Here is a 15622-nt window from a genome sequence, read left to right as displayed (position 1 = left end):
AAGCATCTTAAAGTTTCAGCAAATGTTCAAATAATTTAAAAAAACTGCATCTTTATGAGTGCTGAATATTTTTACAGACACTTAAAGAAATTGTTCCAGTTAAAGCAACTCTAAGAAGCAGGTAAACACTGATCACAGTTTAATCTAAACTCAATTTCACACCTGAAGGGAAAGCAAACGGTACACTGCCCCCTGTTGGTGGCTTTTTGTAAAACAAAGTTACAGCAAAGCCCCAAATTATCAACTTATTTATTTCAATGTATCAGCAGAACATATTCAATTATCAGTTAACAGCATTTTCCATAAAAAATAAAAACACAACAAAATTTCTTAGGAATTATAAAAATTCTCCAAAAACATTCTAAACGGTCTAATAAAGAAATAAATGCAGCTCTGTCACCACACGGTGCCGTTAGGGGAGACCTATACAGAAATCATTGTAAAACAAACCAACATTTGCTGCTTATTAGTTCATAAAAATAAAAACAATAACATGTGTGTGTAAACAAACCAATTTAGAAGGAAACGTGTGAAAAACCAGCTGTATCTATAGAGTGACATCACCGATGAAACATCCAAAATAAAAGTAAGGAGAGTTACTGAAGAAACATTGATGTTTAGGAACAATTTCTTTTACAGAACTAGAAGGCAATTTTCTGAAGAAGATGCCTCTTGACTGTGGACCTCGGTGTGCTTAAAGTTCTGTAAACAGTCTGAGCCACTCTGCTAAATCACCATCTTTAAGTGCTTTAAATTAATGTAAAAAAACCCAGCAGCATAAAATGTTTCTATACAATATATACAGATATATTTAATTGAGCAATATTATCTGACTGACATGGTGGTCATGTTACAAGTTAAACGCAGAACATGAGGAGCTGCTTTTATTGCTGATTAATTAACATGACCAGACATTTTATACAGGTTTATATATACAGTGAGCATCTGTGTTATGAAGTGCACTGAGACTGAGATAAAAGTACTAAAACCCTTCTTTTATATTAATATATATTTAAATTAGAACACAGGATTTTAAGCCATCTGCATTCATGTGTCTGGTTCGATGAACCACAGCAGGCAGCCTCAGTAACATCAGAACCTCAGTGGCACGTCGTCCTGTTTAGTCTCTGCTCCGCCCGCTTAAGACTGGATTAGTAGCACAACCCAATATTTATGCCCCACTTCACTGTGTTTGGACAAGGTTTAGTGCAGTAACCCAGCAGCATCAGTTAGCAGCTGAAACCCTAAACCGTCTGCCTCTTCAGGATTGACTTTTCCCGTAGCAAACCTTTGAGGAGTGTTTACTTTGGTTGCCTCTCCTTGGTGGGATTAAACCGCGCCGTCTTGAATCCGTCACTGCAGGGGCACTCTAGTTTTTGAAGGCCCCGTAGCGGCTGGCTTTACTAATGAAGTTCTTGAGCAGGTCATGATCCATGTCTGCAAAGGCCTGGGTCTGCGTGACAGCTGTTAGATGGTTGACACAAAACTTGAAGCAGAACTCCTCCAGGTCCTATAAATGAAGGAGGTGAGTGCTGAGGAGTACACCTGATTAGCTACTGTGCAGGCTCCCTCCACCATCACTACGATGTCTGACCGTGTCTCAGGAGCGACGAGCTTACCTTCGCCTCATACTTGACGGCAGCCGAGAGCAGAGTGATGGCGTTCTCTTCAGAAATTCCCCTCTTGATCGTCTCCTGGCACAGCCTCTTCAGCCTCGTCTCTCGGTAGAATGTCGCCAAGTCGAGCAGCCCTGTGCGTGGGACAAACACATGCAGCTGGGTAAGTTTAGACTTGTTGAAGGTTTTAAACTCAGTTTGTGTTAATGCTCACCAATAGCATCCTCTGGTGGCAGGTTAATGGTGTCTGTGTAGAGATACTCCAGGAAGGCTCTGTACACCAGGTAGGAGAACTGACTGATTTCTATGGCTTCTTCATCCATTTCATTCAACAACGTACGGAAATGCTCACACCTGGAAATGAAAAGGGGAAAAAAAGCAGACTATTCCTAAAACATGACAAGTGTTTGCTCATCCGTTACAAACAGAAATGATATCCAAGGCTCTATAAAAACAGTAAAGAGATACACGATCCAAAGAAATGTTAAAGGAGTCACTGGCGTCACCACTTATTCGTGACTCAGTGAACAAAACCTTTTTTTCTTTTACTTTCTTTTATTTCTTTTCTGTTCTTTTCTCGTTCTTTTACTATGGACCATTATTGTGTCTGGAATAAAGATTGATTGATTGATTAAAGCTGCTGCCTGAGGCTCATGAAAGTCACCATGGTAACTGTTCCCGTATTTCACTCCCTGACTGCCAAGTTAATGAGGGGAGACAGAAAAATAACAGCCTGAAACAAACAGTCACTGTGCAAAACCTTTAAATAGGATCTTAAAAATGCTTGAACCGTGAGTGTCAAAACGGACTGTTAGTCACACGAGTTTTATGTTTCTACAGTGTTTTATGTTTTTCAAAAAACAAAAAAATTTCAATATTTTCTTACCAGAATCCCACGAATGATGTCTACGTTAGGAGACATACTGCTCAAAGTCACTATTCCCAATCAGGCCACACACTTCGGTGTATAATCTGCATATTTTATTTCAAAGCTGCAGAATAAATACAGGGCAGTACTCAGGATGTTTAATGTTTTACGGTACACAGATATAAATTTATCTTAGTGTCCAAATATTTAATGCCCTGGCATATTATTTGCAATTTTGTAAAAATTTCAGCAAAAAAGTTCACTAAAGATCGCTAAATATGAAAAAAAGTTGACTTTTGGCAATTTCTGCTCATATTCAATAGAAAACATGTGGCAGACAGTGGCAGGATCCGTTTTAGTATCCAGGAAAATCCCTGCATAACATTCAGCCAAGTGAAAAACACTCTGCAGAAGGAAGACTATAGTCAGCTATAACGATTTCACAAGAGAAACGATGGAAGGTTTGAACTCATAGAACCTCCAATCAGCAAGGCCGAATCAGAGGATCGTTAAAACACAGCTTGAATTATTTCTGAAGTGTATCACAACAAACTGTCTGCTGACAATTAACCAAAAGCAGCAAAACACACAGTGAGAACAAATGGGATACTTTTATGGTGAAGAAGAGCTTTATTCTGAAATCAACCACCTGATCTCCATCTGATCGGGTGACATGTAACCTCATGGGAACCATGTTTGCTGATTTCTCCAGCAGCTAAGTCCCTGAAAAACGAGGGTCACCAAAGGAAAAACTGTTCATCCTTCCTTCAATCTGGAGGTGAAGACCCTTAAATTAAAGCTGATTTTATTTTGATGCTACGGCTAAAATAAAGATAAGACAACGAGGGTTCTTCTTAATAATTATTCATCTGTTACACGCAGCAGGTTGTGATTACGCATATCGATGTGGGGAACTGAAAAGGTTCATTTCTATCTTTTCTACACGACTATAAGCACTTAGGGAGGCACTTTAAATAAAAGAGTGGAGTGAAAGTCTATCTCTGATGCAAATGACAGGAATGAGACTATTTTTCACAAGAAGCTTCTTCGGGGTTTGCAGTAAGATGGCAGCTTTTCCCAGTCTTTGGTGGAGAGATCTGTGTATAATACTGTGGTCTGCTGGGAGAGCAGGAAAAAAAAAATCTAATTCCAAAAGCTGAAAAATAATGCGATAGAACCATGAGATGTGAGTCACGGAGGTAGATTGCGTCACTGAACAAACTGACCTCAATCACAGAGAATCCGTCACATCTCCTCTGTGATTCTCTACAGGAGGACCGGAGAGCTCGGTCACCAGCACTCCTCCAGCTCCGGCATCACACAGACGTTTCCAGAAAATCATTCTGGCTATCCGTTTCACTTTGTCCTGAAGAATATACTGTTCTTTTTTAAAGGTACGGTCCGTGTTTTCCTTCTGTGGTTTTAAACTACACAGACATGTGCAACAGTTCATCTCCTGAACTTCCCTAGAGTCAGTTCAAATTTGGATTGTCAATCTTTATTTATTTTGTTTTTTAAAACAAAACAAATTGTAGATATTTGTCTTTATATCAGAGGTCACTAACAAAATGTGCCCAAAGGCCAGAAAGTGTGAGGGCTTTTGATTAGTCCTGTTTTTGTTTTCAAATTTCTGCTGTCATGAATAGATAACATTTGCGATGCTTTCAGTTTTATTTTTTTAAAACGTTAAACAAGTTCTTACATTTTATTTTTTTATATAACATGTTTTGATGTGATTTTATTTATGAATTTATCTACATAAATATGAAATATTGTTGAAAAAAAGTTTAAAATGATGATAAATGCTAAGCAGGTTTAATCAAAAATAACTAGCATGACTGTTTTAAAGTAAAACATTAATGCCTAAAAAAGGCCCAAAAGCAGGGTTTGTTGTACTTTTACTGGAGTATAACTACATTTGGTCCAAACATGGAGCATTTATTTCAGCAGCTGACTCCTGATCCCACTTACCTCACAACAGAGACTGATACTACAGCTAATCACCGCTCCACTCAGCTCAGCTCAGCGTCGGACCAACTCAATTAAACGTAGCCCAACACTTAATGTTACAGTATTTATTTACTTTCTTATGACTCACCACGCAGACCTGACGAGTGGAAGGCTGAAAAGATGTAGAAATAAGCTGTCTGTGGATGTCTGGGCTCAGATTAAACTACATTTGGTCAAAAAGTGAAAGTTTTGTAGACGTCTAAACCAAGTGCTGGATGTCAAATAGGTTAAATGGAACAAATAAAATAAATAAAATTGACTAAGTGTGTCCCATCTAAACTTGGGATCTCTGGTTCTTTAGTTCTTTTTGCTTCTCACCCTGCTGATCATGTGCTCTGAGCAAGCCCTCTGATTGGCTAAGATACTGCCATCGATAACTCTTTCTGAGCTGGGCTACAACACATTTCTGTATAAATTTACAAATAATTTAAAACAGAATAACCTTGCTGCCCAGATCTAGCTTACTGGTTGTCATTAATTTCCATTTATTGCTAATTGTTAATGTAACAAAACAATTTCCCAAACAGGATCTACACAGTATCTATTTATCTTCATTTCCATATATTATGTTAGACAATATTTCCATATTGTCTAACTTAAGATTTAATTTATCACCTTCATACACTTTAAGAGGCAACTGCATGCCACCTTTTTCCATATTTGCATCTTAGGAACTTTGTGTCTTATCGTCCTCCTCCCTGCTTATCTCTGCTGGCTCTGGACACAGCCATTATTGTCTGAAACAAACAACCGAGTCTTCATTTTCTAAAGCATCTTTAAAGTGTCATTTGTGAGAGGTCTTGTCAAAGCAGAGGTTTCGTAGCACTGCATAATCTGTGCACTATGTTGATGGTGCAGACAGTCTGGCTCCTTCCTCCTGACAGTGTAAAGAGCAAAGGGCTGGAATGCAGAAACTGGCTGTTCAAGTGTGGTTATAAAAAGAAGCACGGGAAACAATAGGCCACTCTTCGCTTCCTTGTGACTAACAGGAAACTCTGTCTTACTTAAAAAGTTTAAATATAGGAAAGGAGCATACAGTGATTTCTTTTTTTTATAAAATACTGTAGTCATAATGGCAGCAGAATAATCCAAAATAATCTAATTTATTAGTTCTTCTGTGCTTTTAAATAATAAAATGTTAACGCATCAATGTTTTCATTCCTCACAATCAAGAACGAAGCAAGATCATGTGACTAAAAAGAAAGTCAGGATGGAGACAACACAAGGAAAATCAGTACAAAATACAAACAAACAAACAAAAACAACAACCCAGAGACACTTTCAGTTCTGTGTAGCTACATGAACACTAATTTTGTTTCATTATTTGAAGAAACACAAATAAATAAAAAAAGTACTACAAAATAACATATTGGGTACATTTACAAAATAAATGTACTTCTTGCTCGACAACAGCCTCGACACTGACTAAAGAAACATGTTTGGAAGCAAAAACTAAATGTTAGTTTTGCAGGAAGTGAGGAATCGATCACTTTCTAATGTAATGCACACAACATAAATGGAATGTGAATTGTCTTTACCTGATCTTCAGCAGGGCTTTGTGAACATAAATGCACTTCCCATCAACCAGAAACTTCAGGTCAGAGATCTCCGGACTATCAAACTCTTTCTTCAAAGACTGAGCAACTGTCATGTAGTCGTCACCATCTGGCAACAGAACCGAAAAAAAAAACAAACAACACAGTTAATGTTTGTAGGTTTGGTTTTAGGTGTTTTCCTGAAAACTTTATCTTTTTAAATGGATCAGTGCTAAATTATATAATAAGAAAATCTCACACAGTCTGTCCAGGACATTACCTTAAATAGATTTGATTAATTACATTTAAGAGTAGATTCTTTACAGGTTATTTAGATGGATTTAGTAGGAAAAAAGTAATTGTGTTAAATCATCGTTTGTTTCTGTGGTACAACAGTGGAATATGTTCTAAAAGAAAACATGAACTCGTGAGATTGTGTTTGGTATTTTAACAGATTTTACTGAAGGATGTTGTGAGCTTCAGTAAACAGAATGTAAACAAAAAACAGAAGCTCTAATAAGAGCCATGTTAATGCTGCTTGGTTTGAGCAGAGTTCATATAAACATCAGTTTGACACAGAGAGGAAACAGGGTTTCCTGTTTGTTTCTTTGACCCTTCACCGGAATTTGCATCTTCGCCACAGAGATATGTGCCTACAGCGTCATTATCTCCAGGTCAAAGGGTAAACATGACAATGGCAACAATTTCAAATATTCTACAAAAAATCCCTTAACTGCTAAAAATGTTGACCCTTGGGACGTTTCGATTAACAAAAGATAAATGTAGCAGCTAAATATTTTTGAGTGTTCAACATAAATGTTTCAGTAATGAGGAGCTGCAGGTGTTTGTGTTTCTGCAGTAATCTCACCCACTGAGAGGAGGTGCCAGGTGACGGCTGGCGTGGCGAAGCAGGCGAACACGTCGTCGGTGCTGCTGAAGTGGGTGAGGTGGGGGCTGGACACGGCCTGACCTCGACACTGACCCCACATCAGAACCTGGCCGCTCTGCGTCTTGGCAGCTGACGTGTGGCTGGTGTGACATGCAGCCACCTCCACCATCCTGGGGAGAAAAATCAGGGCTCAAACCTTCAAGAATAATAATGACTTTCCGAGAAAATGCGATTAATACTGTTAGTAAAAGTTGAGCAGACAAAGCACATTTTTACAAGTAATAGCAATCCATTATAGTCAACCAGCAGATAATTATTCTGTGATATTAAACCTGATGAGCCTCACTGATCAGGGGCTACTTGAGGATGAAAGTAAGGTACTAACCTCTCCTTGTCTGTATTTATTAGGGTGGGAAGAGCTTGATTACTTTTATTGCCTGTCCCCAACTGTCCATAGGAGTTGGCTCCCCAGGCGTAAACAAGTCCTTCATCTGTAAGCGCCAATGTGTGTGCATATCCACATGCTACCTGTAATGCAGAATGTTTAAAGGAGACTGTAAACAGAAAAAAAGCAGAGTTTTGTAACAGCTGGAGCAAGTTGGATTCCTACCTGGACGATGTTGACACCTTGGAGGGCAGCGATCCTGCAGGGGGTCTGCTGATTTCCATTGTTGCCCAAACCCAGCTGTCCGTTACAATTATAGCCCCAACCGTAGATCTACAAAGGACAAATCCAACGTTGTAAAATCTTGTACAAACATTTCATTTAGAGTGTAAGAGTCAGATATTATGTTAGGCTAACTGAAACTAAAGAAAATAGATTTTCTCCAAAAATTTAGTGTGAACGCTGAGTGCTGAATGACTGCTGAAATTTGTTGAAATTTGCTGAAAAAGCTGAAACTGAGTTGTTAAAGCTAAAAATTGCAGAATACTAGCTAAAAGTTAAAAGTAGCAAAACGCTAGCATAGGTAGAAAAACTTCAGCTAAAAGATTTTAAAAGTTAAACGTAGCAAAACAGTAGCTAAGAGCTAAAAGTAGGAAAATACTAGCTAAAAGCTAAAAGTAGCAGAATGGGAGCTCAAAGGTAAAAGTAGCATAAGAAGACAGAGCAGGTATGCTGGAGCAGATTTCAAAAAGAACATTTTTAGAGGAATTGAAGAGATCTCAAAGTATTTGTAAATAAAAGTAAATATTTGAAAAAGTATAAATTGACAAAAAAGAAGTCATAGCACTGAATGAGTGAAGGTTTTGATATACAAATGGTTAAAAGAGCACAAAGTATGCAGAAGTAGTTAGATTGCTAAAAATGTAAAGAAAAATAAAACACATATAAACAACAGTGTGAACGTTGACTCAGCATTTCCACAATTAACCATCTTGAAAGCAGCGTGATCCGATACCTCTCCATTGTCCAGAACGGCCATGGAGCAGAGCTGGCCGCAGGCGATGTTGATCACCACTTTGCTCTGCAGGCAGCTGCTGACCCGGCGCGGTGTTGGCTGATTGGCCGTCGACCCAGAACCTACTTGGCCTGAGTTGTTGTAACCCCACGCGTACACCTGGTCCCAGGGATAAAAGTTCACATACAGATGAAGCAAATAAAACCAACTTCTGTGAGAACACACCAGAAGGGTGACCGACCTCTCCATCACTGGTGAGGGCGATGGTGTGGTGGGAGCCACAGGCCACTTCTGTCACTCTCTTGTTCAGGAGGTTGGTTGACACCAGGGCAGGGGTCAGACCATGGTTGGTGGTCCCATTTCCCAGCTGGCTGTAGCCATTGTGGCCCCAGGCATAAACCTCACCATCTACACAGCAATGAGGACACTTTTATTTCTGCTGTTACAGTAATTATCAGTCAGTGAACAGATAAAAAGCAGTCAACTCTATTTAATTTATCAACATCAATAAGTATCACAAATACTGAAAAGTTGCATTAATAATGTCAAGTTCCATTTGGATGTCAGAAGAAATGAGCAACAAAGAGAACTTCTACAATTGTCCTAAGTTAGAAAAACAACAAAAAAGCGTCAGGCATGTGAAAAACAACATCTGACCCGTTTGTATTTAAATTAGTTTCATTAGGAGACAAAATCCTCAAAATGTAAAGGAAGAATAACTAAATGATGTTGAGCCAGTCAAAAATAATCATCCCTAAATTTCAGCAAAAACAGAATATGACCAAAGATGTGGAAAACTGTTACATTCATAGCATCAAAACCAAAACAAAACTAAAACATTCTGAAAAAATTCTGAGGTTTTTATTATTACTGCCACTAATAATCAGTAGAAGCACAATGTATATCAGCAGCTGCTGGAGAAAATTTGCTATAACTTAAATCTAAAGTTTGGTTAAATAAAAAAACAAAAAAGTATTTTTCTCTGTCTATAATGAAGGAACAGGAATATTATTTCTCTAACAACAAACACAGCACATAAATTTGATCACTGACTTCTTTCTTTGGTTTCCTAATTCACAACTCTTTTAGATATTTAAGCCTCAGTATCATACATGAATCTAAAAGGCTTTTAGATACAATATCAGAGCAGAGATGACAAAATCAAATGTGCTGTCCTGTTCGTACAGGGTTCCACTCCTCTGCCTCCTGTAAAAACTTCACCTGGAGGTCAAAAAAAGATTTGCTGAACTTTTATATTCTGAACTGATTACCTGCTGTGGCGATAACCACATGAGGTCCTGTTCCGTAGCTTAGGGACACAATCTTCTTTCCACACAACACATCAATCCTGCGTGGCTCAATGGTGCTTTGAAGGTCTCCGAGTCCCAGACAGCCGCTACAGTTGGTGCCTAAAGCAAAGACCTGCAAACACCAAATATCAGAGCTGAAGTACACAGACGTAAAGCATTAGTGCTTATGGACACCACTATAAAACTTGGTGAGATATTTTGCTGGGAGTTCACCACAGTTCTAATAAGTGTTTATTTTTAATGAAAGTTCACCTGACCCTCTCATCATTTTCATTCCTGTATAGCAATTGCAACATTTGTAAAAAAAAAAAAAAAACATTGAATTTTTAGCGTAAAAACAATATGTTAAAATGTCCATAAAATGAAAGCTATGAAAATCTTTAATGAGCCTTCATGCATCCTGTTTTTTAAATTTGACCTGTTCCATTCATAAATCCTATAGTTCGGGCTGCTTTGGGTTTCCTGAACTATCCTTTAGTTCTGCTGCTATAGGCTCAGACTGCTGGAGGACAAACTGACCACATTTCCTCTCTCTGCTCAACACCCGGGTAATGACAGCAATAATAACATGTAGAGTCTACATGTTATTATTGCTGTCATTAACCTGTGTTTTTCTTTGCTTTTCATGTTTAACAATTTGTAAGAGTGAACAACATTTTTTTTCAAGAAATCATTAAAAAAAATCATCTAAAATATGACAAAGAAATATAAATATTTATAACAAGTATGGGCAGCTAAAGAGATTTTAACGTTTTTTTTTGTTATTTCAACATGGTCAAACAATAATACACCTCTGATTAGATTATTATTGTTTCTGAGAAGACGGGTTCCCAAAAATGGATTTCTATTCAAAGAAAAATCTACTAACTGAACAACTTTGCAAGCTGGCCAATGGGATTCTACCATAACTTTAAACAGATCCCACAAATATGCATTTTTCACATTCCAACTGACTCCTCCAAAACATCATCTGTTTGGGCCACAGGGACAAACAAATGTGCATGGATGCACAGATGAGGCATGCACGCTACTTGTCCACAGGATAATTATAGAACACGCGGGGTATTAGGCCAATATGGCTAAAGATAGTCTCATTCTATCTGCTTATCTCGCCGTCAAGAACTGCCTGTTATGTCCACCAGAGACTGAGAAGCCTGAAGCGTTTTTCATCCACTTCTAAACAGAAAATGATCAAATCAATACTATGAAAGTAGATTAGGTCAGCCAAGTCTACCAGCGCTGCTCAATTCCAAACGAAAGGATTAAGGCGCCCTTGCTTGACGCCTAAATGTTACCTCATCATTAACTGTGACATAAAGAGCTTCATTTGCAGCGCTGCCAAAGACACAAGCTTGCCGGATAAGCCGTAGCTCCTCAGGAGGAAGGAGTGCAAACACTGGCCACTTCCCCACGTCCAGCATGCTACTCAGCTGTGAAGAGTAAACAAAACAGAACCGATCACAATACAACTCAGAAAGAACACTCAATTTCAAAGGAGAAAGCAAAAAATGCAAAGTTACAGGAAGCACTGGGATGCAGTCAAGTTAAAACCATTCAAGGACCAATTCATTAATGATATATAAATGTTTATTTTTTATAGATGTTACAAAACTGTGCTAACAAAAGTGTGCTAAAACAGGCCATTAACTGAACACTAAAATTATAGTTTGGTCTGAGTTCAAATGCATAAAAAATTGAACAGGGAAAATAATTAAGCATTCCTAAAAGTGTTTAATGGCATCAGAGTGTTGCTTCCAGCCTTGTAGGCACTTTAAAATCAGACTCACTGGGTTAAAGGTACTCGTTGCAAAGTATGACATCAAGCATGAAAAATTTAAATAAATAGTGCATTTACTCTCAGAGTTTTCCAGATATATTGTTATGCAATTCTGAAATGTGGGTACACATTCAATGTAAACACAAGGAATCTGAGTGAACATACAAACAAATACATCAAAACTGTTGGACTTTTCAGTCCCAAACAGCTCTTCTATAAATGTCCCTATTGACCTAATAGGCTGTTTAGGTAGGTAAACAAACACACACGTTAGTTGGTAGTGGTTAATGCTTTCAAATTTTTAATTTAAGTAAGCATCAACCACTGACATGAGGAAAACAAAACTGTGAGGAGTTTGTTTCTTACTTGGTGAGTTTTCCTCTGACCAGGCTTCATGACTTTGCAATGAATACCTTTAAGCTTTAAGCTCTTTGTTTTTATACAGTCTGAGTCTGTTTTGCTATTTGTTCAAGGCTGCTGCTCGCGTTACACTGGTTAAAATGCATGTAAAACACGACTTAGTTCCCTTAAAACTTTCAAAAGATGCTTCTATGTTTTGTGCATTTGGCAACAGAACAGCTGCTGCCTTATGATTAATGATAAAGTTTGCACTTAGCATGAACTCAGCCCTCTCCAACCACAAACACGCACACACCGCTTCCATGACATGTCCGAACACTTTATAATGCCAAAGAAAATACAAACTGAAAACACAACCTAGCGACATAAAAGTTTTCACCTAAAAGCTCACTGAGCTAACTTAGTTAGCCTAAGGAGTCTTGTTGCTGCTGAGATGTTTTCCAACAGTTGACCTTACCTTAACTGTTTTATTTTTAGCTTTAGCTGTCCTCCGCGACGTCGTTACCTTAACAAATGTGATGCTTACAAAATTTTAAAGGAATCATAATCGTATTAGCAGCGTGGCACGGGTCTAATGGCAGCGGTGGGACCTTGTTTTTAGCTATCTTTGATCGCTACATCACCGCCTGGAAACAGAAAGCACTCCAACGGCTTACTTCCTGTAGAACTGGTGGTGCGTTTACTGACAGTCGGAGATTACAGCTTTTACCGTTTCTGGCACTATTTGTGTGAGCAAACCATGAGCCCACGAACGCAACTGAAATCTACACACTGTAGAAATTGTTCAAAATTATATATAATATTATTTGCTTCTTATTTAATACACTTAACTGAGTTATTTCTAATGATAAAGCTCAGTCAATAGGCCTAAAGCACAAACTATTAAAGTATAGTAGTTTCCATTTCTAATTCTGTTTGCAACATTACTTTAGGCTTTTTGGTTTTATAGGAGATATTTATGATATTCATATTCTGAGTTAAAAGCTATTTTCATGTGTAGATATATCTGTATTTTCTTTTGCTATACTAATCATTCATTGCTTCATTTGATTCTCACTGCAAAATAATGTATTATGCCCACTTATACTAATGTAAAAGCAAAGTCGAACACTTGAGACAGACTGTTCAATGCAGTTTCTTTTTTTGGATTTGCAGTCCTTGAAAGTCTGCAAAAAAGTGTAAACAACAAAACAAACAAAAGTATATAAAGCTGAAAAAGACACGTACCAAACAGCATTAGCTCACCTTGAGAAGTGAAAAGCAGGTAGTTTACCCTATTTTTTTTCTCTCAGTTTTGTGAATGACAGCTTTTTGTTTTCTCCTATTTTCACTGATTATTGCAGCAGAAAGGCCTTCCTTTATGAAATCCAGCAGGTGGAGCCCTGGATAATATAAAGTAGGTACATATCAGTGCGTGAGACCTTGCACATATTTGTCCCAGGGTATTTAAGACCTCTACATGGCACAAATATCTGATGTGATTATAAACAAAAAATACAATCGATTGTTGTTGTCTTTTTTTTTTGTTTGTTTGTTTTTGCAGTTTTGACAGATGTCTAACATTACAACTTTCAATAGTGTTTGCAAACATTTGTTTATTGAAAAAATAGATAGTTTTCCAGATATACTGACAAGCAATTCTGAAATGCAGGTATGCACTCAATGTAAACAAAACACTTTTATCTGCATTCATACTCAACAAATCTGAGCTTAAATACATATCTATACATCAAATCTGTCAGACTTTTTTGATCCCAAACAGCTCTTCCATGGGGGTCACCATTGTTGGCGTATTTTCAGTCACTTTGGTAGTTTCCGCAGGTAAACAAACACACAGGGCAATTGGCAGCCCTTTCACAAACGTTGCCTATTCATTTTTAATTTACAAACACGTTAACCATTGATATAAGAAAAAAAACGTGTGGATTTTGTTTCTTACTTTGAGTTTTTCTCTGACAATGAGTACCTTCAATAAAAAGCATTTTTACATTTTTTTCATCTTGATTCTGGTAAATACACGTATTTCCCATGAAGAACATTTGTTATCCGTACTTTTATAGTGTTATTAGTGGATGATTTTACTACTTTGTTTATATTGCTTTCTATCTTTTGACATTTTTTGCATTATTGTCTTTTTTAATTCTTTGCACTGCCATTTTTGTTGTGCACCACTGTTGTGCAGCCTTGTTTGAAGATAAATAAATTGACTTTAATGTACATTTCACGTGCAACTTGACGCACCGTGAAATCAAAACAGCTTACGCCTTGGTTTTATCTCCTGGCACCTGGTATCTGCGCTTATTTTTTGCAGTCTTTCTCTTTCATTTCACTGGACTCACATCTGCAGCTCTGACTTGGACGAACTCGTCAAAGACACGTCAATCTTTTCAGGTCTTCCTTGAAGTCGCTCAGATGTCGGAAAACAAAACAATTTCGTCACAAACTAACCATGCGCACAACACGAACAGAATTAAACACTGAGAAATTTATAAACACACACACACATATATATAAATTTCGCTATCTTGGAATTTGTCGTGAGTGTCTCGTATACGCATGCGCACAAAGCACTGTAAGCGATGGCGAAATTCCTGCCTTTTATTATTCGAGGGTTGGATGGAAAGTTATCTCGATAAAACTAGCAGCTAGGGCAGATTTGTCGGTACGGGTGTCTTCGCTGTTGTTAGCTAGTTACCCTGACCTGTTTTATGGTGTAGTTTATACGAGACATCGCCGTTTTTACTGCGAGAAAAGCACACCATCCTCTCTCGCTAACTAGTAGTTGTTCGGTAGCATTAGGAAGCTAATGCTAGCATGCCACATTTTGCCTTTTCTTGTGTTTATCCAGGTAGCTAGCGAGATATCAGTCTCAGGTGTTGCAGAAAGGTAGCTGGCCTTCGTAGCTTGCTGACATTAAAGATTGCAGGAAGAGCTGCGTAGGAACCATCAGTGTGTGCATCGGCGTGTCAGTCAAGACTGCTGCTGCTGTGCCAACAGACTGAGTAAGTAAGACTAGCTGAACCATTCTTCACAGTCAATAATGTATTAACTCTGCCTCTTCGGGGAAACTAATTGCTTTTAAAGTTAATACATGGCAGTTTGCTGACTGAAAGGTTTTATCAGAGTTAGATAATAGAGCTGCTGCTGTGACATAACGCTGTGTAGACACCTGTAGCCAGAGTAAACAGTTCATTTAGCTGCAAGGAAGCTAACGTGATTAAGCCAACATGAGGTTCTACCTCTAGATATGGACTTTAGTGGTATTATTTTGTAAGAAACGCGTGTGGAGGAAACTATATTGTCTGTATAATCATAGCAAAGTCAGCGGCCAGCTCAACATTAAGGCTGACTCAATTTGGCCAGCTGTTAGCCTAAAGAAAAAACAATTTCTCCAGTTGTTGCAGCTGAATCTGTACAATAAATGTTGAGCTTAACTTGAATAAATTATAGGTTTATTTAATTGTATTCCTCAGTAGACCTGGTCCTTTGGCCGGGGTCAAATTCATAGCAGTGGTTATTAAGCTTAAAAAGGCTGAAGCATTATGATTGAAGTGGTGCAAGTGAACCTGAAACCGTAACCGAGAACCAGCTGCTGTGTTCTTCTGGGTTGCTCTTTTAGCCACAAACAAATAGGATGCATAAGTCAAGGCAACAACAGATGTCACTACATTTTTAGGTCTAGAAAGTCGAGTTTATTGAGTGCTGCTGCAACAGGAAAGGCTGCACTTAGTGTATTGCAGCCACACAACAGGATTGTGACATTTGAGTCAGCTGGTGTTTTTCCACCAGCTTTTTATTTTTTATTTTTTTTATATGGAGGGTGGTGGCAATTTAAGCTTTAAACATTTACAGGCACA

At 38.1% G+C, this 15622-nt stretch overlaps 2 protein-coding genes across 3 annotated transcripts in view; one reads left to right on the top strand and one right to left on the bottom strand.

The window, feature by feature from the left end:
- Positions 1-231: 231 nt before the first annotated feature.
- rcbtb2 (regulator of chromosome condensation (RCC1) and BTB (POZ) domain containing protein 2) lies at positions 232-12422 on the bottom strand. Its single transcript, XM_017416257.3, has 12 exons — positions 12223-12422; positions 10924-11058; positions 9590-9740; positions 8560-8726; positions 8319-8477; positions 7529-7636; positions 7304-7446; positions 6898-7088; positions 6033-6159; positions 1831-1970; positions 1620-1750; positions 232-1510 (listed from the first exon to the last, which is right to left on the bottom strand). The coding sequence occupies exons 2-12, from the start codon at positions 11047-11049 to the stop codon at positions 1370-1372; spliced, it is 1584 nt and encodes a 527-aa protein (XP_017271746.1). The 5' UTR covers positions 11050-11058; positions 12223-12422; the 3' UTR covers positions 232-1369.
- Positions 12423-14318: 1896 nt separating this feature from the next.
- Positions 14319-15622, top strand: part of fndc3a (fibronectin type III domain containing 3A) — a 44799-nt gene continuing 43495 nt past the window's right edge. For both annotated transcript variants that reach the window (XM_017416442.3, XM_017416440.3), the window contains exon 1: positions 14319-14767. The gene's annotated coding sequence lies outside the window, so the exon portion shown is untranslated. The remainder of the gene's footprint in view (positions 14768-15622) is intronic.

This window comes from Kryptolebias marmoratus, linkage group LG2 (assembly GCF_001649575.2).
Source record: "Kryptolebias marmoratus isolate JLee-2015 linkage group LG2, ASM164957v2, whole genome shotgun sequence".
Classification (NCBI taxonomy): Eukaryota; Metazoa; Chordata; class Actinopteri; order Cyprinodontiformes; family Rivulidae; genus Kryptolebias; species Kryptolebias marmoratus.
This window is presented reverse-complemented; position numbering and strand designations above follow the sequence as displayed.

What these genes read in the sequence shown, in the direction of transcription:
- rcbtb2 (XM_017416257.3), bottom strand. Translation starts at nt 11,049, where the DNA reads ATGCTGGACGTGGGGAAGTGGCCAGTGTTTGCACTCCTTCCTCCTGAG. An exon ending in AAGGTGTCAACATCGTCCAG is followed by an intron (nt 7,447 to 7,528) that starts GTAGGAATCCAA and finishes TCTGCATTACAG; the next exon opens with GTAGCATGTGGATATGCACA. An exon ending in CTGGCACCTCCTCTCAGTGG is followed by an intron (nt 6,160 to 6,897) that starts GTGAGATTACTG and finishes TTCTGTTGCCAG; the next exon opens with ATGGTGACGACTACATGACA.